This window comes from Mizuhopecten yessoensis, unplaced genomic scaffold, assembly GCF_002113885.1.
Source record: "Mizuhopecten yessoensis strain PY_sf001 unplaced genomic scaffold, ASM211388v2 scaffold6111, whole genome shotgun sequence".
NCBI classification, from domain to species: domain Eukaryota; kingdom Metazoa; phylum Mollusca; class Bivalvia; order Pectinida; family Pectinidae; genus Mizuhopecten; species Mizuhopecten yessoensis.
In genome coordinates, this window is record NW_018406385.1 from 6939 (window position 1) to 31300 (window position 24362).

General features: G+C 35.6%; 1 protein-coding gene across 1 annotated transcript in view; it reads right to left on the reverse strand.

Annotated features, from left to right (window-relative positions):
- Positions 1-5434: 5434 nt before the first annotated feature.
- LOC110451495 (organic cation transporter-like protein) overlaps positions 5435-24362 on the reverse strand; it is a 37401-nt gene continuing 18473 nt past the window's right edge. The window contains exons 2-11 of the mRNA XM_021499540.1: positions 19231-19445; positions 18499-18624; positions 18107-18381; positions 15099-15813; positions 13864-14417; positions 13395-13529; positions 12139-12227; positions 11053-11173; positions 8839-8911; positions 5435-6490 (exon numbers count right to left, since the gene is read on the reverse strand). Of these exons, the coding sequence (XP_021355215.1) occupies positions 6290-6490; positions 8839-8911; positions 11053-11173; positions 12139-12227; positions 13395-13529; positions 13864-14417; positions 15099-15813; positions 18107-18381; positions 18499-18624; positions 19231-19445 (2504 nt within the window). The 3' untranslated portion in view covers positions 5435-6289. The remainder of the gene's footprint in view (positions 6491-8838; positions 8912-11052; positions 11174-12138; positions 12228-13394; positions 13530-13863; positions 14418-15098; positions 15814-18106; positions 18382-18498; positions 18625-19230; positions 19446-24362) is intronic.

Consider the following 24362-nt stretch of genomic DNA (forward strand, 5'->3'; position numbering starts at 1 on the left):
TAGTTATTACCGTAATACTGCAATACGATATGATGTTTGATGTTCTTAGGATAGTTTGTTAAAAATGATGGCAGCAATGGTTCTTTACGCTTCTATAACCAGCTGATCTGGAGCACAGATCCTTCTCTTACGAGTTGGATTGTAAGAATGACCACTGGACAGTATGTATTTACCCAGTAGCCGAAATATAGTGGCGGGAATATAGGGTGCCTTATTTGTGCAAGGGGCAGGTCCAAGTTCTACGTTGTAAGTACAATTCAGTCAGAATGTTGAAACAGAATATAATAACACGGGTACATACATTCCGAACTGATGACGTCACATACACTGTTTACCAGACGAGACAACACACATGTATACAGACAGTTGACAGCACTCGTTGTTATATATATACACACACACCATATATATCTATATCATATACCGGTATATACCCGGGTTACATATAAATAATTGTAATATTTAAAACCTGTTGCTGGATTTGATGTAATGATGCACATGTCTAAAATTGTTATTGTTGAGGTTTTCTGAAAGTTGAGCATTACAGAACAAAATCAGTTATAAATTGAAATCAACATGTAAGGCATTCAAATCTTGGAGCAGGACGCGTCTTTTGTTGTAAAAAAGTAGGTTCTCACAAAAAATGTGAAAAGCATTTTCATATTAATGGCCGCAGTTGCAAACTGGACTTTCAACAAGATTTACTCTATAAAGAAATTGGTAATTGTCCAACCATTGTTAAAATTTGCTTAAAATGTCATTGGATTTGAACTTAATCATCTAATCCTTATGCCAACCCTGATTAAAAGCCTCAGAAATATCACAGAATACCATACGTGCAATTGAGTCATGTTTTTTCCTCTAGTTACATACAGATGTTATGGTAAATTTCAATGAGTTGATATACAATAGAATGACCAGGAAAAGACTGGTGCTTAAAGAAAAGTGAGTTTTCAATAAAATAGTCATGCAAGTACTTGAAAATTACTCTTTCAAACACTTTTCCAACTGTATATAATAAGGAAATTGGCCTGTAGTTAGAAGGAGAATGCCTGTCACCTTGTGAGCCAAACTTAAAATACATGGACGTAAATATGCTATTAAAAAAACGATGTTCACTCTCCGAAAATCGATCTCTGAAAATGAAGGCAAACCGCTTGGGATTCTTAGGATTTTAATAATTGGTTTATTATCAGTGAGTTCATAATTATTGTTTACAATGATATTAAAAACAAAGAAGAAACTGCGTAAAATTTATATTTTGTTGTTTGTTTTCTTTGTAATATCTTATCACACATAACCAGGGGGGACCCAGGATTTATTTTTGGGTGTCGCCCAAAAGTTTCGGAAGAAATAGCAGGGATTGGGATTCGCGAAAAAATTGACATGTGCAAATTCTTGTGCATTGTGACTTTGTTGTAGAAGGTCATACACATATGTAACAGTAATGCTGTGAAACTGCTGGTAATAAATGACCATGTTATCATATTTGCAACAGTGTAGCGAGTATTGATTTACATATGAAGGAAAGCAGTGGCAAATTACACTGATGTATCATTAACTTTTATGTACATATATGACAACATGGTCACTTTGAGTCTAAGGTAATGAAAACAACAAAAACCATCATATAAGATCATTTTTTTATTTATTAAATTTAAACCTGATTCAGAAAATATCAATATGTTCAATCCCTCATACTTCACATATTTCTAAAACATCTTAATTCTTGTTAGCAGTTCGACACATTTTCCCATCCCATTCATTTGTACAGCCATTCAATTACCAGTTTCACTACCTTTCTCTCAACCTCATAATGTTATCATATTCCTACTAAAAGGCACTATAAAACTTGTATCTTAATCCTGATCAATACTTTTCAGTTTCATGCTTGAAAAAATACCATTCAGACAACTCTTTGGCATACAGCTGATCATATTTAAGAATCAAACATTTCAAGCAAATTGCCAAAAAATATCACAGATCTATGCAAATATCATCATTATATTAACATCTTTTACATTACTTGACACATGTGATTGATTAAAACAGTTACCTCCCTTAGTTATACATTTACTAATTAAATAAGGTTAAAAAATATTCCAATAATCTTCAAAAAATAATGTCAACAGATACAATCCTCAAAAACCACTGATCATAATTTAACTATATCAATTGAAAAATGTAAGACTCGTGTGCACATATCGGCATACATCAATTCATTTTAGCAACATTTTATATAAAACATTTACTCGCTTACATAAACATATCATTTTATAAGTAATTTGATGTGTAGGAACCGCCGGTGCATATCTCCTGCTGAAAGACATATTTAGATACCTTTTAATGACCATCATGACGGCTTGGGTATCGTTATTTCGAAGTTCAGCCAGGTCATGTCAAAGTTCATTCAGTTTGGATATTTTTTTGGTAATTTATGTATTTAACTCTTTATTTTGTTTATGTTAGATAACCTTATCATACCCCATGGATGGCATGACCTGTTCAGGATCGCAAGCTCTGTAATAGAGAACAACAGACTGAAAATAGTAAAATTTAAAGATGTATATAGACCATTTTGTATTTGTTATTTGGCGCAAAAATATTGGTGATACATCTGTTATAGGAGAAAAGAAATGCACGACCAGACTGGGATTCAAACCTGGGCCCCTCCGAACTCTAGACAGATTCTCTAGCAATTGAACTACATGGTCGCCGACAAACGACCTAGTCCAGTACCGCTTCATTCGATTCCTCTCTCCTCTTTTTAGCCGACCATAAGATCAAATCGCCCTGCGTTCGTGGTCCGTCCTTAAACAGTTCTTGTTATCGCTATTTCTCAGAAAACATTGAAGGGATCTTTCTCAAAATTAATAGGTAGGTTCCCCTTGGTCCCTAGTTGTGTATGTTTAATTTTGTGACGGCTCATATATATTGACAGGCGTCCATCTTGGATTTTGACAGTGAATGTTTGTTAGCGCTATTTTTCAGTAATTATTCGAGGGATCTTTCTAAAATTTGTTTGTAGGTTTCTCTTGGTCTATAGTTGTGAATGAATAAATTAATAAGAGCTAAGCTCTCGGGCGCCAAAGGCGCCCGACGAGCGAAGCTCTTAAATGGTAACACATGCGTGCGTAAACAGAGTTGCTTCCCCTTGCTTCACCTTGCCTTTTGTTGTTTTCGTCCGGAGGTAAACGTCCAGTGGGGAAAAAGGAAGTGTATCCTTGAAGCAAAGACAATTGTGTGTCAACCCATACATGAACATCTTCATATAGTGAAAACAATACCCATGTTTTATTACTTGTTTATTCAGGTAAAAACTAGTATACATTCTGAGTGAAAAAAATCTATCACATAAATTTTGATACAAGCAGGCATGGAACGTCGTTCAGAGATTAGCATACTATTACGTCACACTGCATCGGCCTTCATCGGTTATTTCCGGAATGATGAAAAATAACCGGAAAATCTTGGAACTGGAAGGTAATAACGCGGATGATTTCTGAAGATCCTTTTTGTCATCAACCAGGCATGTTAATATTTCTACCGGGAGATATTTTCAAAAAGAGCCGCATTAAACCAATAGGTCAACGTGTACATTTATTTTTCATCGTCTAAAATTTCATCAGCTTTTGATTTCGATTTGTTGAGAATATGAACGGAATCATTAACTTTTTTGAAAGTCTGGTTATTGTCTTTACATAATTTATGCATGCATCACCACTCATAAAAGAAACAATGAATAATTTCATTTATGTCGAAATCAACAATAATTGTCCGGACAACGAACCCGAGTTCAACGACATTTTTCAGCAACCTATCACTTTTTCACAACGCATGCTGATTTATAACTAGTAACAGACAGAAAGTGTTTATTTTTATTTGGCAGCATTACCTGTCAAACCTCAGTGACAGTTACAAAACTTGAAATTCAATCCGGTGTTTCAGGATGGAACAGGAATTCAGACTATATATCAATATAACGACAATCTCAGTTACATCAATGTATTACAATGTTTTCATTTTTTTAATTTAATTTTTTAACTAACATTTCTATACATTTACTTTTATAGACTTATCAAATGTGTAATATGCACTTTTTTCTATAGCAATTACCAAACAGTTATTCCCCAACTTATTTCAATCATTTTTTTTGTGACCTGATGGAAGCACGCAGAGAATTTAATTCTTAATGTGAGAGGAAGCTTAAGTATCCGGAGAAAACCCACGTTGTCGGGCAGGTAACCGGGATTGAATCCGGCCATCTTGGTGAAGACGAGCGCGCTTTCCACTGCGCCACCCGACCCATCATATATGTTACGCACAGGAACATATATCTACTTTAGTTTTAAAATGGCGTCATTGATGCAAAAATTATATTGCGAATACATTTTTACCAATCATCAACGATATAAAAAAAATCTTCATACGGCAGACCGGGGCAGGTTCGGCCACCCCTGATATGTTTGTTTTTGAGCTAATATTTACAACTTTAAAGATATTAGCAGTTTAGTTGGTTGGGCATTCACAAGGAAAAAATGGCGAGGAAAACTCTAATCTGAAATTACTAAACAGAAAAAAAATACTTTTTAGAGGGAAGAAAGAAAATCATGATCTCGCTTCTATTGAGTTATGCGAACTTTCTGTAAACGGAATTGCTATTTTTTTACGGTCAAACGTGTAACACACTGACAGCTTTAAATGATATACATAAAAGCAAAGCCAAGCACTCACTACCATATTGCTGTACGATAAGAATTTATTGAAATATCATTTTGGTCCCGGACAGTCTCGGCTAATGATACCGTGGCAAGTTCGGCCCATGTAACATATAAAAAGTCGTAACATTGGCGGTAAAATCTGACGTTGCATGCTTTTTATGTCATAATTAAGCTGATTCTAATGGGGGGCCGTATTTAACCGAATGCCGATCCGAACTTATCCCATAGGGGGCTCCTTCAGCCATCCGATCATCCGACAGGGAAAATTAAATAATGTTAAAAAACGAACGTGCTGTCATACTTCCCAAAACGGACATTAAAAAGGGCCGAATTTGCCCCGATCTCCCCTATTGTTTTGTCGGTCTTTGCCTTTTCATATTAAATGGCCAACAGGTGGTCATCTTGGATTTTGACATTGAATGTTTGTTACCGCTATTACTCAGGAAGGACTTGAGGTATCTTGATTAAATTTGGTATGTAGGTTCTCCTTGGTCTGTAGCTGTGCATGGTGTTTCTTAGACCAATTGGATAACAAAATGGCCGACATACGGTAATCTTGGATTTTGACAGAATGTTTGTTCTCCCTATATTTTTAAAGGAGTACTTGGGGTATCTGTCTCAAATTTCATATGTAGGTTCCCCGTAGTTTCCAATTGAGCATGTTTAATTTTGAGACGGCTCGGACAAAAAAAATACCTGTCAGGAGACCATCTTGGATTTTGACAGTGAATGTTTTTTTTCGCTATTTTTAATGAAATACTGGAAATGTTTTCTCAAATTTGTTATGTAGGTTTTCCTTGGTCGTTAATTGTGCATGTTCACTTTTGAGATTTGATGGAATAAACAAAATGGTTACCTCAAGGTGCAGAAATAAGAGAAAAGATAGAACTGACATAGAACTAATGAAGATTGCACAGTGGTCGGCGACAAGATTCCTCTGGGATCTCTTGTCTAAGTCCTCGTCCCTAGAACAACTAATTTACAACCAAAATTCAGGAATCCGCCTTTTTCAAGAATTCATCCAGTGCTTGAATCAAGGGTGGGCAGACTCACCAATTTTTTGTAATAAGAGAAAGAGAAAATCTAATATAAGCCGCCATGTCACAGTAATGGCGTTAACAACCTTATTGGAGCCCTGCATCGAAGATGTGCTGCCCTTTAGTAATCAGCTTGTCCATCCATCTGTCTGGCTTTTGCTTTCGGTGTGATAAATCTTGTGAAGGAATTGTCAGATTGTGGTCAAAATTGTCTGATGTAGTACTTTTCTTAGTCCCCTTGTCAGTTTTGATGATCAGCAATTTCTAAGCCTTTTTAACAAGGATTACTGCATTAACAATATTTGGAGTCATTAGGTTCGTGCGAGACGTGCATTAATATGTGCATGTACTATACAGGGATAAGTGTATTACGGTATATATACTTCAATAAAACAAATATCTTTTTGAATGAAAGCAGTTTCTGCTAATAATTGCTTGAACAATTTTGATCAAGAATTGTTCCGTAACTTAATTGAACTTAGCTAACATAACTACAGATAAACTTATAATTTGGACCGCAGACTTCACAAGCTAACAACATAAGCAAGAGTGTGCACATGTACATGGATTACACAATTTTGATTTTTTGTCATTTCCTTCCATCAACACAAACTCATGTAATGTCTGTGGGAGTTCCTTCCCTTTGGTTTCTGGCAGGAGAAGTAGAGAGCATAGTGCCAAAACGAATGTGGCACTTAAGGCTGCTGCAGGAGCCCACTCAGCAGCTGATGCCTGTAAACGAAGATGAGAAGAAAAAAGATACGAAATATAACAATAAACATGTATATATATAATATGAATAAAGAAAAAATAAGACTAACGACCGACTAAAAAACTAGCTGCTTACACCCTTCACAGGGCTCTTCTATACGTTCATCACATTGACATCTCACAGACAGTTTTCGGATAAGAATTCTTACTAGTCTAAAAGTGCAGTTTTTATTTTGACAAAAGTGGCCAACTGGGCCAAGGTCACAAATGAAGAATTAGGAGTAATTGTTTACAAGACTACTCCCTTAAGTAAGGACGAAACCCTCGACCAAGTGTAATCATCGTACCTCCTGAGGGTACAAACAGTAAAAGTTTACTTGGTCCAGAAAACATTGTCTAGAAAAAAATTGTTTTATACGTAATTGCTATATGGAAAAAGCATACATAACTGATGCAGTTAGGTTTGCTCTACCGAAGACATGTTGTGGATGCTTTGACCTTCACTTTTGAAAATGTTTGTCCGGGGCATATCTTCTGTACTATTTCACCTGGAGTAACTAGATTTGGGGTACAATGACATTTTTGGATGACGGAGTGCAGAGTGCAAGTATTATATATCACTGTGACCAATGACTTGACCCTTGACCTTCACCTTTGAAAATGTTTATACGGGTCATATCTTCTATACTTTTTCATCTAAAGTAGCCAGTTTTGGTGTACAAGGACATCTTGGGATGGTGGAGTGCAAGAAGTAGGTCACTGTGCAGGGGCCGACCCAATGATGTTGCCCTAGTTGCCTGTGCAACCCGGGGTGTTGTCCTAGTTGCCCGTGCAATACCCTTTTTTCTTTGCCCAAACATAACCTGGACCAAGGTTTTTAAGATGTTCCTCTATTTCATATAGGATTTCCTTCTAATATCAGCCATCCCTAAGACAATGATTTTCTATGGCTTCCCCTTGCCAGCAGTTTGAATATCTATCTCAGGGTGTTTCCCAAACAAGGAATCCACTACTTATACTCTAAACAATAGGGGATTAATCCTCCATGATCTATATATTAGTAGGGTCTCCACCAGTCAGCCATTGGTCAAGGCTCACCAGACTGACATTACCTAATTTAATTGTTCTAATGTCACGATGTGGTGATCGCCCTATCAGTTGGGAAAGGACTATACCATCTGTTGGAATAAGGTATATAGGTAAAGTGTTATTTCAAAGGTAGAATTTACCTCATGATTAATATACCTGTATTTTCACCTGTGGTTTCAGGTACATATGGTCACCAGGAGTGATTTATTTTACCAATTAAAACATATATATTTCAAAGACAATGAAGCACCCTCCTTAGCATCACTTAATCATGTGACTAATAACCAATGTTAGCATAAAAGCTTGGCGTGTACATCCTTTATTAGAATAGTTTTTAATATACATAATTTATTATTTGTAAGGGTGTTGCCCTTGTTCAATAAAAGACAAACAGTCAAATCATAATTCATATTTATGACAAAATAAATTATATTGCCAAAATGCTCGCCTTAACAACATCTGTATTACCTTAAATCGTTCGACTCGCAAAGTTTAAAGTGTATTATTTACAGTGCAGCATTATCAGCTGAATCTCCGCTCGGGGAATACATCAATTCCACTCTAGCTAATAAGTAGTCACATATTTAAACGTTTTATTTCTCTGTGTTTGTTATGGGTAAGTGATTTAAGTTTCCTACTGTTACCATTAACATCAAATATTCGAAGAAGTTTATATACTGACATATGACCCATGGCAAAATCCTAGTTGACCTAAAGACATTTGTGACACACGTGCATTGCTGCTCGTCTGTAGGAAATATGTTTCACCCTCTACCATTAGGTCGTAAGGAGTTCATTCTTTGATGGATTTTTATCAAACTTTATACAAAGGTCAAGCATGTGAATTCCTCTGGAATATATATACTGTACGGTTTCATAGTTAAAGCCAAGGTCATATGTACAGTTGCTGTATATCAAAAATCATCCAGACAACCATCTAACGACTTAGTATCATCACTCTAGCTACATGTACTTCATTTCTTTACGGATTTCGTCAAAGTTTTCAGGTATGAGAATAACTCATACGCTTATAAACTAATCTATTCACAGATTTGTTTCCCCTCTGTATTTCTCCATTCATCAACTCGAAGTATGATAATACCTTGAATGCGTACATATTTCAGGGTGTCAATTTCAATGTCGTAACAATTGATAGAGATTAAAAACATTGAACTAATTTCACATCGCGGCGGGGCCATTCATGTCTTGCAGACATTCTCTAGTTATTTCATGAACTCAATTGCTTCTCAGTTTAAAGTCGACTTAATGATTTTACTCACCAACACATTTAAAAATGGAGCTGTCATAGCACCAAGTCTTCCTGCACAGCCTGTTATACCGTAACCGATATTTCTATAATGTAAAAATAAAAATAAAAATACCTCGAGAGATGGAGAATGTTTCATCACACCGTGTACCCCGATCGGTATGATACGGAGTAATGCGGGTGGTGCGAAGCAAGGTAAGCTAAATAGCATTAGCAATATTATGTGAAAATGTCAGTTTTAACATATTAAAGACTGAGTTTTTACCAAAAACATATGACGATAAGACAAACGATTAAATATCACAATACCAAACTCTTCGGAAATACCAAAAGAAAGATTATTCAGTGCAAAACTTAACTGAACAATTTTTGGAAAATGTCGTGATCATGTCGTAGTTTAATCTATAAATAAATATTATGCTTTGAAATAAAAGGTAACTATGCAAATTTGATATAATTTTGCAGTATTTGCAAATATGGAGATCTGGTTCATTTCATTTCATATCAAAATTAAGCTGTTTCACGAGGACTCGTTCAGTACGGGGACAGTTGTTGAAATGATACCGGTCTTCATTGAGTTCATAGTCCGTCGGTACAGAGCAAAACCACTGACTACATTATGCAGAGACGTATATGCTTTATATGTCTCTGCATTATATAAATCGTAATGAAATCCAAATATAGATTGCGAATAAAAACTGTTGAAGAACACTGTCCTGTATAACACACAAGCTATGGTTTACTCATAATCGTAACACTCATCACAGGCATTTCCAGTAGGGCGGGGTCACAACCCTAAACACACCAGTAGCTGAAACTGCATTACTGTTAATCTTCATGAGTTTTGTCGCGCTCTGGTACACTTACAGTATACAGTATGTGATAAGAAATAGTGTCGCTTTTGATACTCTTCAACCACATTAAAAGAACCAGAATAATGTGGTTCTACCTTAGACTCAGATGATTTTTTATTACATGATAAACGAAAGGCAAACAATCCCAAACAACAATATATTGCATCTTGGTTTTTGATCTGAGTGAAGCATTAATGATAAAAGACAAAAACTGTTGTCGACCACGAATTGATTTGTGGAGCTTTGTTTGTAGTCATAAACAATAGAAAAAGAAAAGAAAGAAAAAGGAAAGATATATATAGAGTCAATATTTTCCTGTGTTTGTTTTTAGTCCAAAGTTACATATTTCAGCATGATATACAAATATCTATTTTCAGAACCCTACACGCAGCATTACCTAAATGATCTAATTATGCAAAATAGGAAACCAACAAGCCGATGTCACAGTTGATGTCCTGCCTGTCAAACGTGTTTATTTGTGAATTATGTGCATGTATGCGTGTACCCTCATTCGTAGAATCTACCAGAAGTATATTGATTGTTTTAGCTACGTCCCTTCAAACTATGAGAAGCAGGGGGGGGGGTGCAATTTAGCCATCTCAGTGTTGGTATCTCGCTTCAGGTTAAAGTTTTCGAGTAAAGTTTTCAGACATTGTTGGATCACCGCAATCAAGAGGCTTTTGATCATGACTTTTCACCTAGGGATTTATATGCAGTGTAAGCAATGTCGGCCAAAAACAGCTTAATTTGTTGGCGTTTTTTATACGACTGTCAAAAGATTTTTTTAGCTCACCTGCCCGAAGGACAAATGAGCTTATACCATGTTGCAGCTTCCGACGTCTGGAGAATTGTTTTTCAACAAAGGGTCATTACTCCATAAAAAAAGGGTCAAATTGAAAAATTTGGAAATTGATCAAGTAGTTTTGGAGAAGTTGTGCGGGCAGGAAGTTTTCAACAAAGGGCAATAACTCCTTAAAAATTGTCAGAACGAAAAGAATAATACCTGGATGCACAATATCAGGTTATAGTTATCATATCTGAAAATTTTCGTTAAAATTGGCCCCATAGTTTTGGAGGAGTTGCCGGACAAGATTTTTTTAACACAGGCCCATCCCTTTGTAAAAAGATGGTTCCGGTATGACACACTGCATAACTGAACAAACGTCACGTTATATGCCACTAACACTGTACCTACTCTGTATCTCGTATTGGTTCAGTATTATATATATGGGGTTTGTTCAGTAATAAATACTTGATATTGGCTCAGTAATATATATCTGTTGTTGATTCTTTAATACATACATGACATAGGCTCCGTAACGATGGTTCAAAAATATATTACCAGATGTAGATTCTGCAATACACATACATACCTGACGTTGGTTGGAAAAAGTTCTGGTGTGTATATATACAACATAGCAACGACACCAGAGATAGAGAATTTCCCTATGTAGATCCCTACAGCTCCCATAGTCTGAGTGGTCTCGTTACTTTCTAGAAATAAACGTGTGTATGTTTAAATGGCAGGAATTATTCAATTGTTATTATTTCTAAAAATATGGTATCGTCATCTTCGAATATTAGGTATTTTGGATCGTTGGAAACGTTTTGTAATGCATGAATTCTAAAGTATATTTTTAACATTATTACCTCATCTGGCCCACTAGGCCAAGTAAGCTTATGATGTGACACGGTGTCCGTCATCTGTCCACCCGTTCAGCGTCAACTTTATACTTTTAACGATTTTTTGATAACCAAGAGGCCTATGGTGATGGTATTCGGCTAGTGGCATGCTGGGGTGGGTACAGGGCTACCAAGTTTGTTACGAACTACTTCACCCGAATAACCAAAGGATTGAGGCTGACGGTATTTGGCAAGTAGCATGACTGGGTGACCAAGTTCGTTCAAACGAATGACGTTCACTCATATTCACGGTCATAGGGGTCAAGTGTTTTTGAAAAACTTTTAACAACTTCTTCCGTAAAAGGTCTTAATATTTAGCCAGAAAGATGCTGGGATAAAGTACAACCAAATTAGATCAAACGAATGACTTAAACATATATTCAAGGTCACGGGGGTCAGAAATGTAAAAAATGAACTTTAAACGACTTCTCTGGATAACAAAATATTCTAGGATGATAATATTTTGCCAGTAGCGTGCTGGGGTAAAGGGATACGAAATTTGTTGAAATGAATGACCTTCGTTCATATTTAAGGTAATATAAGTCAAGTGGTTTATAAAAGGTGTAAACAACCTCCGCTGAATTACCAAGGGTTCGAATGTTTTTTGTATATTATATAGTCTTTTCATGACGTAGTTTAATACTGTTTAATAGTTTAATAACGCAGCAGATTTATAATGTGAAAAATGCATTTAATGCAGTTTATCGTTCTGAGCGAAATGCTGCTCGGGTAATGCTTACTTGTACTTTACTTTGTTGTTAATGATGACATCTTACTTGAATTTAGGAGTAAAATGCTGACAGCCACTACTATGGCAACGCCGGCTAGTCCAAAGTATGCCATGGTCAACCACCTCCGACCAATTCTGAAAGAATTAAGACGGTGATTTGGCATGATTAGCTATCAATACTCAGATGAAATAAATGGTTCTTATTCTGTACAAAATTTGCTCTTTTATATAGTTAAAGTAGTATACAACATTTATGCAATGCCCTATATAATTTGCTTTTGGGGTTACCAGGACTTTCTAATTGCATCAATAATTTGGGCAACGACCTCGTGCTGGAGAGCATGTGTTTGTTGACATTCGGGATAAGATGTATTGCTATTGGTAAATGCACAATCCAGGCTTTCTGATACGGTTTCTTAGCTGTCTGGAGATTTGGGGGGGGGGGGGGGGGGCAGCAAATTAATGACAGAGAAAACGTTGATGACCACAAATCTTTCCGATCGGTTTTTTTTTTAAATAAAGCAATTTTTCTATGTCTTAACATCGACTCTTAGGACCCCCCAAATATAGGATCTTGTCATTTGTAGTAGTAGATCTATTGGCAACATACTGTCGTTGCAGGACTATATCCTTCGTAGTACATCACCAGTCAGCCTATAGGAGCAACATGGCAAGCACTGCTATATCGTTACTATACAAGAACACTTTGACTTGTGCATGCATAAGGTAGCCAAAGAAAGCAGAGCATCAAGATATTGCTTCAATTGACTTGAGGGAAGCGGATCAAGCTCACAGTTCTATGATTTTGATTTTGTGATAACCTTGCATGACTCCACCTGGGTGACTTTATTTGTTTTTAAACAGTTGGTTATGACTTTCTATTACTGTTTTCAAATTGTTTATGTTACAGCATAATGAAACGTACCAAAAATATTAAGAGTATCAATTTGATAATGTTTACCATGTTGTAACCATGTCAGATAACACCCAACAATAGTTAAATCAAAGTATAGATACTATAGTGTGTAGTAAATCAAGACATTGAAGTTGTATTGTACTATTCTTAATGCATTCTACATGTATTACTTGGGTTATATAATATTGTCATCAGTAAAATGTAACAGGAGCGAGACCGGCCAACTTTTGTTTTATTTCATTCCACATGAATGTATAGGGACACCATTGTGAAGCCTGCCCATTCAGGATAAAATCTGTGGAAAAACACAAACACTCGTGCCGCCAATCCTCTAGAGTCATGGGCACTTTGATTTTTATATTAATGATAAGCCTAAGGGTCGGTACCTGTTAATTAATAACAGCATGATTAATAATCCCGGAAACTCGACGATGGCGTTGATGAAGAAGTTGATATTGATGTTGTGTGTGAATGAGAAGGGCACCAGGAACAATCCCATGTAGCCAAAACTAGACGAAAACCTGAAGTAAAACGGGAATGGTATATACAGATCTGTTGAACGTACCCATACTTTTTGTACACAAACATATAAACATTCCCATTTCCTTTTATTCTTGTTTTACGGCAATATTGAATTAACGTCACGATTATAAATGTTAGCACCTTAAGGTATTTCTCCTGGGCACATGGTGGTATGGTGGTTTCATTACAGATAATTTTACTCATAATAAAGACTAATACATATGCCCATATTGTGATTTTATCGATTTTTTCGTCACTTTGGTACATATAATAAATGAGATAGTTGAGGTTAATCTGTTTGTGTTTACTGATATGTATTGCATAACGACCCACCAACATAAGCTCAGCACTAGGGTATTGCGGAGCAGTTTCCTATTTCTGAAAACATCCAAGTAAGATATATGTTCCTCTTTGTCTCTTTGTTCTTTTGCTTTCAGCAAATCTTCTCTTTCTGTAGTTGTTTGATCACATTTTTCTTTTATTGTTCTTTCACATTCTCGCATGTGCTCTCTTTCTGGAATACCTAGTAGGGAGTTTGCATTGTCTTCATTTCCTACGGTTTCCTGTGTTTGCATTTCAAACTGACTCCTTTCGTTCTCTGTCAAAGGTGCCAGTACATCAATAGGGTCATTAGTATCAGTCATAGATGACATCACTGTTAAATCTTTGTCTTGTGTACGGCCGGTTTGAGTGGATTCTATGGTAATCGTGAACCTTTCCAAAATTTTCTCGAGCAAGTACACAGCCTTTACCTTGGATACATTGTTACGTTTTGCGACCTTTCGTACTAGAGCCATGGCTTCTGCTCTTCTGTTGTTGGCCACCAGCCACCTTAGAGACTCGTCCAAAGTCCTGTACAGGATTATACATGTACTTATATTGTTGCATCACAGATATAATGACGACATGCGTGTATATAAAAAGGAGCTCTCGTTTGGAATATACATTGCATATATAACAAAACGTAGTTCGAACTGATAAACTACGAAACAATGGAAAACTACGAAACAATGGAAAACTACGGAACAATGGAAAACTACGGAACAAATGGAAAACTACGGAACAATGGAAAACTACGAAACAATGGAAAACTACGGAACAATGGAAAACTACGGAACAATGGAAAACTACGGAACAAATGGAAAACTACGGAACAAATGGAAAACTAAGGAACAATGGAAAACTACGGAACAAATGGAAAACTACGGAACAATGGAAAACTACGGAACAATGGAAACCTACGAAACAATGGAAAACTACGGAACAAATGGAAAACTACGGAACAATGGAAAATGTTGCAGACCATAAAAAAAAGAACGAGGAAAATAGGACCAAATGTTCCAGAAAGGAAAGACTTCTTCCTCACACATTCGTTAAGTTATAAAAACACTACGCACACTAACATAATCAACTCGATATTCATTTTGCAGAAGAAAATTAAATATTTCATAATGGACCATGATGTCAATCGTTAAGCTTGTCCATGACCTTTATCGACCTATATGAACTTCTCCCGAAACCCTACGATGTAAGTTTGTCTGTCACTAANGGATTATAAATGTTAGCACCTGAAGGTATTTCTCCTGGGCACATGGTGGTATGGTGGTTTCATTACAGATAATTTTACTCATAATAAAGACTAATACATAATTATGCCCATATTGTGATGTTATCGATTTTTTCGTCACTTTGGTACATATAATAAATGAGATAGTTGAGGTTAATCTGTTTGTGTTTACTGATATGTATTGCATAACGACCCACCAACATAAGCTCAGCACTAGGGTATTGCGGAGCAGTTTCCTATTTCTGAAAACATCCAAGTAAGATATATGTTCCTCTTTGTCTCTTTGTTCTTTTGCTTTCAGCAAATCTTCTCTTTCTGTTATTGTTTGATCAAACTTTTCTTTTATTGTTCTTTCACATTCTCGCATGTGCTCTCTTTCTGGAATCCCTAGTAGGGAGTTTTCATTGTCTTCATTTCCTACGGTTTCATGTGTTTGCATTTCAAACTGACTCCTTTCGTTCTCTGTCAAAGGTGCCAGTACATCAATAGGGTCATTAGTAGCAGTCATAGATGACATCACTGTTAAATCTTTGTCTTGTGTACGGCCGGTTTGAGTGGATTCTATGGTAATCGTGAACCTTTCCAAAATTTTCTCGAGCAAGTACACAGCCTTTGCCTCGGATACATTGTTACGTTTTGCGACCTTCCGTACTAGAGCCATGGCTTCTGCTCTTCTGTTGTTGGCCACCAGCCACCTTAGAGACTCGTCCAAAGTCCTGTACAGAATTATACATGTACTTATATCGTTACATCACAGATACAATGACGACATGCATGTATATAAAAAGGAGCTCTCGTTTAGAATATACATTGCATATATAACAAAACGTAGTTCGAACTGATGATCGATGAAACAATGGAAAACTACGAAACAATGGAAAATGTTGCCGACCATTAAAAAAGAACGAGGAAAATAAGACCAAATGATCCAGAAATGAAGGAGTCTTCTTTCTCACACTTTCGTTCAGTTATAAAACTACTACACACACTAACATAATAAAATCTCGATATTCATTTTGCACAAGAAAGTTAAATATTTCATAATAGACCATGATGGCAATCGTTAAGCTAGTTCATGACCTTTATCGACCTACATGAACTCCTCCCGATACCCTACGATGTAAGTTTGTCTGTCACTAATGGACATCAATCAAGGAAACTGTGATATTTGGAAACGTTTTTCATATATTTTAGTAGTAAGACATCCCATGAGGAGTAAGAATGAGAAATAATACGCTGATAATTTTATCATCACATCTATACTTTGTTTACTCCATAATTCCGCCATTGCCGTGGATATTTTAGAGCTGTCATTTTCTAAAAGCCTTTGATCCCCCAAACAAGATGTTGGTTGTTTATCTTAGATTTAACAAGCCTGAATAAACCCCTGGAGAGATTATTGTTTCTTCTTTAAGGTAGGTAACTGTATGAACAAAATTGAAAATATTTAATGTCTCTAGGACGTTATCCTTGTTTTCCTAGCAAGAAATGATTATTTTCCACGCAATCGGGATTTCGTTCTTTTAAAAAGCTAATAATTTGTATGTGTTGTTATTCTAGCGTTCAAAGATGAAAAAAAAAATCATTAATATGGTTAAAAAATATCTCATAGTGGTTATTCTCCAACATCACAACGATCAACAATAATTGACGGAATCTCAGACCCTTGCGCTATCGCTTATTTCATTTTGCCTTGCATACATAGAAAAACAAAATGTAAATATGAGTGCTCAAAAGTAAAATGTCATTATGTGAACGTTACATTTACTCTAGCTATTGCATTAAACGGATCTCATTCAATTTAAACAGCTGTTGTCAGAATGTTACCAACCCAAATAATATATCGATCACAAAAATTTAATATTTTCCAACGAAATGTAGTCCAATTTACCACTAATATAACAGGTATATGGTTATTGGCATATAAACATATTAGTTTGAATATGCAGTAATTAATTTTCAAGGCCAAGCCACCTAATATATCAATAAAATAATCTTTTGATAACTATTTTGATACGATGTTCATTTCCATCAGGTGATAAAATACAAAAATCCTGTGTATTGCCATTTAACGGTTTCCCAATATATCGTGACAACTTCGTTAATTTTAACAGTACAACATGTGTATCCCATATGTGTCAGTACAGATGAGATACATACATATGCATTTTTTTTATATTTTTCTGATATGTATCCCTGCATAACTCTTTATATGTACTTAACGTCAAATACTGTCAGAAATGTTAACGTAAATAATGGAAAGATGGCAAAAGCACGGATGTCGACAGGAAGGTGAAATACGTTGTTATAATCTGGGAAAACGTTTTATTACTTTAGTTTCATTTAAACGATGCTAAAGCCATTTTATACTTGTAATATAACCCCTATAATATCTATAAGTACATATATAAGTAACAGAACCAGGTTAAGCTGGTTCTAGAAGACTCGCTGCTTGCATGTCTCATAGGAGTTTTCCAAAGATCCTTTAAATCCACCCTACAAAAGATTTTAATATTCCCTGACCGGTACATGATAATTGTCAAAAAAAAACATTTATTTTCAATGATATAATCTGACTTTCTAACTGGATACATGATACTTTCGGAGAAACTGTAGCAATGTGAAATTTGACAAAGAAGAAACTAGCATGTTAGAAAAGTGTATTGTTTGATTTATTTCTGCTTTCAAACGATTTATAGTCGTAGTTTTTACCGAGAAAATGTAACGATATTTAACAAGGCAGATAATTGTCATACGGACAATATTATTTTTTTCTAATAAGAACAATAATATGTCAGGGCTGTGTAAGTGTCGAATGTGTATATTTTTAAAATTCTTTTTTAAATAATTGCATCCTTTGTCTCAGTTTTAAAAGGATTTTGGTCGTGTGTTTGAACATTTAAACCTCATACTTTTAAGTTTACAAACGCCAAATGTTCAACAATTATGTCCTCTCTAAACTTATTATGATAATAATAATATCCCAATCCATGTTTGTTTTCTACCTACCAGAATGAGAATAGACCTAACACGCAACTCAAAGCAGAAATCAGCTGAATATACCGCCAGGATAGATCCTTCAGGAAGTAGCCGAACAGGGTGAGAGATATGACACTTGTCGACCACATGGTATTGGTGATGACGCCTGCAAAACCCCTATACTCGGTAGAGAAGAGCTCAAGACACATCACAGGGACTGTCGTGTTTAGACACTGCAACAAAGACAGATTTATACCACGTAAACTATTCATAGATAGAATATACAAACTTACGAGTAGGAAGTGCTATTTCATCTGGGAAAAAAGTTGAAATACCGAAATGTTTTAAATCTCTTAGAATCCAAAAGATAGATTATCACATGCCTATTTTGTTCTGCATGAACTAAATATTCTGTGATTTACCATGACGGGTTTGCGACCGTATCTATCTGGAAGTGGAGACAGAAATACCGCCCCGACGATCTGTCCAACCATGACAAGGGTCTGGCTAAGCTCACCGAGCCCCTGTTTATCGCACACCAGATCCCACTGTAACACATGCGAACATATTATATAGTTTTTAAACAGACATTCATTGCACATTTAGTCACTCTTCTTGTGGAAACACACATTCTCTGTTTACTTATTAGCAAATAGCTTTAATGCACTGATAGGGATTGAACGGCGTTTTTTAAATTTTCATACCGGCATGAAAATTAAAAAAAAAAACGCCGTTTAATCCATATATTTACATTCTTAATATAGAACAATTGTTTCATGTTATACATTTGTTCTTAAATAATTAATTTATTTACTGAGTTTTGTATTTGCGTCGTCCTTTAAACGACATTGGCGGAACAGCCATATTTAAATAAAATTTGCGCCAATAATTAACCGTAGTCATTTGAGCGTTTGACGCAGGTGCATTCTCCATGTTATCCGAAGCAAGCGACAAGACTCTCATTGAACAAGGTTAATATATGATGTCATAAGTAAACCACGTGTTACGTCACGAGAGTTTATGATTTCATACTCGAATGAAATGCATTTCTGCTGGTAATGTTCATATAGTGGGTTGCAGCGCAAAATAAATATATGTAAATAAAAGATGATTCATGGATAAAAAAAAAATCAGTATGAGTATGCCTGGTCTACCTCTGTCACGATCGTCGACTGGGTTTGCTGTGTACTGAAGTGATGTCCATTTGGGCAAGGAAGTTCTGTCTGCTGTCCGATTGTACCATTCTCTTGAATCGTTATCTGGCACTGGCCATACATGATGTTGTATGTACTTTCATTGCTGGACAAGTTAATACCATACTCAGTCAACGGCTTACTCAGGTTTCTACACTGGAAGTCTGGAGTGTATCCTACAACACGGAAATGTTCTATTTGTAGTTTTAGTATCTCTTTTTGTGTAATAAACAATTGATATCAGACTACACACTGCCATTTGTCGTCCCAAACCGAACTGTTTAAAAAACCTTTCAATCTTCGTGCAAAATCACATCGAAAAATACATAAAAAAAATATACTTTCAATTAAGTATTTTGCTGGAAATATCTGCTTTTCTATCGTATTGCGATATAGTACACACTGGTTTGAATACCAAATTGTAAAATATAACGAGGTTAGTGAGAGTGAGTGGAAAGGAACGTAACATACATGTTACAAAGACGTGATTGGGAATGAGTGAAAAGTCGGGGTTACATTGATGTAACAAAGACGTGATTGGGAGCGAAAAGTCGGGGTAATATTAATGTACAAAAAACGTGATTGAGAATGAGTGAAAAGAGGAAGTAAACATTCACGTAACAAACAAATAATTGAGTGAGAAAAGATGAAAAGAAGAATATCAGAGAGGTGATAAAGACGTGAGTGCGAATCAGAAACAAGAGGAGGAAACATTGAAGCAACAAAGAGGTGAGTGCGATCGAGAGAAAAAAGTAGTAAACATTGAAGCAACAAAGAGGTGAGTGTGATCGAAAGAAAAGATTAGGAAACATGGAAGCAACAAAGAGGTGAGTGCGATCGAGAGAAAAGAGTAGGAAACATTGATGTATCAATGACGTGAGTGTGATCGAGAGAAAAGAGTAGGAAACATTGATGTAACAAACAAATAATTAAGTGAGAAAAGATGAAAAGAATATCAGAGAGGTTATAAAGACGTGAGTGCGATCGAGAGAAAAGAGTAGGAAACATTCAAGCAACAAAGAGGTGAGTGTGATCGAGAGAAAAGAGTAGGAAACATGGAAGCAACACAGAGGTGAGTGCGATCGAGAGACAAGAGTAGGAAACATTGAAGCAACAAAGAGGTGAGTGCGATCGGGAGACGAGAGTAGGAAACATTGAAGCAACAAAGAGGTGAGTGCGATCGGGAAACGAGAGTAGGAAACATTGAAGCAACAAAGAGGTGAGTGCGATCGAGAGAAAAGAGTAGAATACATTTATGTAACAAAGAGGAGATTGGGCATAAGTAAAAAGAGGAGTTAACATTGATGTAACAAATAGGTAATGGAGATCGAGTGAAAAGAGGGGGTTAATTTGATATAACAAACAAAGAGGTGATTGAGAGTGATTGAAAAAAAAAGTAAAAATTGATTTAACAAAGACGTAACTAGGAATGAGTAAAACGATGAGGAAGCATTAACGTAGAAAAAGAAGATTTGAGTGCGAACGAGTGATAAACTTAAAAGTTTTGGGGGTTAGTCAATTTGGTACATGAATAGCGAGGGCCTAAACAACATAGCAGATCACTTCAATCTTTTCTGGAGTAATATTATTAAAATATTGGCTTCTATCAGAAATACGATCACAACCACTATGGTTTAACAATAAAATTAAGATAAACAAACGGTATGTACTATATCAAAAGTGGGTAGAAAATAATGTATTCTTCATTAAAGACTTAATGACAGGGGTGAATTTATTGATGTGAAGCAACTTAAACTTCAATATGATATACAAATTAACTTCGTTGAGGACTTTGGTTTACTAGCATCTATCCCAAATTCATAGACAAATGTGATTAAAACATACAAGAAAAAAATTGATGTACCAGAAAATAAATATATACAAATACTAAAAGGGAAAGAAAAGATAACTAGAGACTTTTATACAGTATTGGTCAATCAATATCAAGATCTCCTTATTTCATCAATGCAAAAATGGCAAGAAAAAATGGGATTAGATATAACAAATGACAGTTGAAAGATGTACTTCAAACTACCTTATATAACAGATGACACAACACTACAATATAACAGATGACAAAACACTACAATATAACAGATGACACAACACTACAATATAACAGATGACACAACACTACAATATAACAGATGACACAACTCTACAATATAACAGATGACACAACTCTACAATATAACAGATGACACAACACTACAATATAACAGATGACACAACACTACAATATAACAGATGACACAACACTACAAACTTTTCAATTTAAATTGGTACATAGAATGCTCTATACAAGCTCTAGACTAATGAAAATGAACATTACAGAAACAGAAATTTGTATTATTTGTACGGTAAATAGAGAAACGCTGATTCATTTATTTCGGGATTGTCCTCATACACGTGCGTTATGGTCATTTTTCAGACAACAATTTGAAACATATTGTAATATAGAATTTCCATGGTCAAATATTTCCTTTATATGTGGAATAGATGACACTCCTTCAAATGAAAGTGTGAATATGTGTATCATAATCATCATAAAGAAATATATTAACTCATGCAGAAACAAACATACAATGCCGACTATTGGCGGGGTACGTTCTGCAATATCATACTACAGTATAAGCTTATTGAAAATCAATGCATCTTGTCATATCCCCGAGCAAAAGCCGACTAAGTAGTAGCGCAGTGGGTCGTAAATATTTCCTTTATATGCGGAACAGATGACACTCCTGTAAATGAAAGTGTGAATATGTGTATCATCATCATCATCATCATCATCATAAAGAAATGTATTTACTCATGCAGAAACAAACATACAATGACAACTATTGGCGGCGTCCGTTCTGCAATATCATAATATAAGCTAATAGAAAAGCAATGTATCTTGTCATATCCGAAAGCAAAAGCCGACCAAGTAGTAGCAAAGTGGGTCGTTATCAGCACAGCATTGCACATTGATTAATTGAATTTAAATCCATATTTTGCTCTTTCTTGTTATCGATGTTTATCATATCTAGAATATATTACTACCTTATAATAAGAACGCAAGCAGTTGTTATTGTACACGAAAAAGAAACAAAATTAAAAAGAAGCTAGAATTCAATAGTATGCGAGACAATATGTAATACAACGTAATAATTGTCATGTACTCCACTGTGTACTAACGTGTACAATCAAAAATAAATTATAATAAAAAAAAAAAGATTTGAGCGAGATCGAGTGAAAAGAGGAATTACAAAGTAGTAACAAAGACGTGAGTTTGAACGAGAGACAAGAGAAAATAACATTGATGTAACAAAGACGAGAGTTTGAGAGACAAGTGAAAATAGCATTGATGTAACAAAGACGAGAGTATGAACGAGAGACAAGAGAAAATAACATTGATGTAACAAAAACGTAATTGAGAATGAGTGAAAAGAGGAGGAAACATTGACGTAACAGAGACGAGAGTTTGAACGAGAGACAAGAGAAAATAACATTGAAGTAACAAAGACGTGAGTATGAACGAGAGACAAGAGAAAATAACATTGATGTAACAAAGACGTGATTGGGAATAAGAGAAAAGAGGAGGAAATATTGATGTAACAAAGACGAGAGTATGAACGAGAGACAAGAGGAGGAAACATTGATGCATCAAAGACGTGAGTATGAACGAGAGACAAGAGAAAATAACATTGATGTAACAAAGACGAGAGTTTGAACGAGAGACAAGAGAAAATAACAGTGATGTAACAAAGATGTGATTGGAAATGACTGAAAAGAGGAGGAAACATTGATTTTACGAAGACGAGAGTATGAACGAGAGACAAAAGGAGAAAACATTGATTTTACAAAGACGAGAGTATGAACGAGAGACAAGAGGAGGAAACATTGATTTTATAATGACGTGAGTGCATGTTAATCAGTGAAAAGAGGAGGAAACACTGATTTTATAGATATAGTCATCATTATATTACTTTCAAATCATTGAAATACCTACACTTTGTTTAAGCATGATTTTTAAACTGATACCTGAATTTTTCAAGTCAACACCCCAAATGGCATGCCACTAGCCAGTAACCATCATATTTATACATATCTACATTATATTCTGACACATGGTATAGCAAAAAACACGTACGCTACAATTTATTTATGTATAAATATATATAACGATGTGAGCCAATATTTAGATTTAATTATTTTACGACGGTAATTTTACAACTAGACACGAATTTATCAGTATATAGCTTACTCTAAACGGCTATATTGACACTTGTAAACACGCGACCTGAGACGTATAGATGTGTATATTACCACTTTATGTACGGTCATGCTTAGATAGACGTACATTAAATTGACTACCAGGACTTACCAATAAAAACGTGGATAAGGACTGTATGCGCCTTTTGTATAAAGCCAACAAATATACAAATAACGCAGGCTATTTGGTATTTTCCTAAGGGTTTCAAAGAAACCATTACGTCATCCACCGAAATATTATTTGTCAAGAATCTGGTACTCGTATCTAATCCTCTTCCTCTCCCCGTGTCACAGTCATTCACCATTATGCCTCCGGAGGATGAAGCGTCTACTATTTTCTACTGCAGTTACATGCATGTGTGTGTCCTAGGGTGTTTACGGTAGCTCACGATTCACCGCTACATGTACGATCCACAGCGTTTTTTTACACATGTACTCGGCAGTGTCAGTGGGAATTGGAGCGTGGTATTCAGCTTGCAAATATATTTACTTGCATAAACACGTTGAAAACACAGGATAAAATTTATAATAAAAGGTGTGAATGTTCAGCTAAACAACTACAAAATCAGGAGACTAATGTTGTCTTAATAATTGTTTTTTGCGTACTTGTCATATACTTCTATATATATAATGCATAAACAAGCATACATATGTAGACGCAGTAACGGATAAAATATATTGATTCTTTTTTACAAATAGAACACGAAAATATATGATACATATCGGTACCATGTCGAAGGTCGCCATGCGTGTATACAGTAATGCGTCATACATAACTAGGGTTCAACAAGCCCCCTAATGATAGATGCTGTAGTCACCCTGAACCCCCCCACACCCCC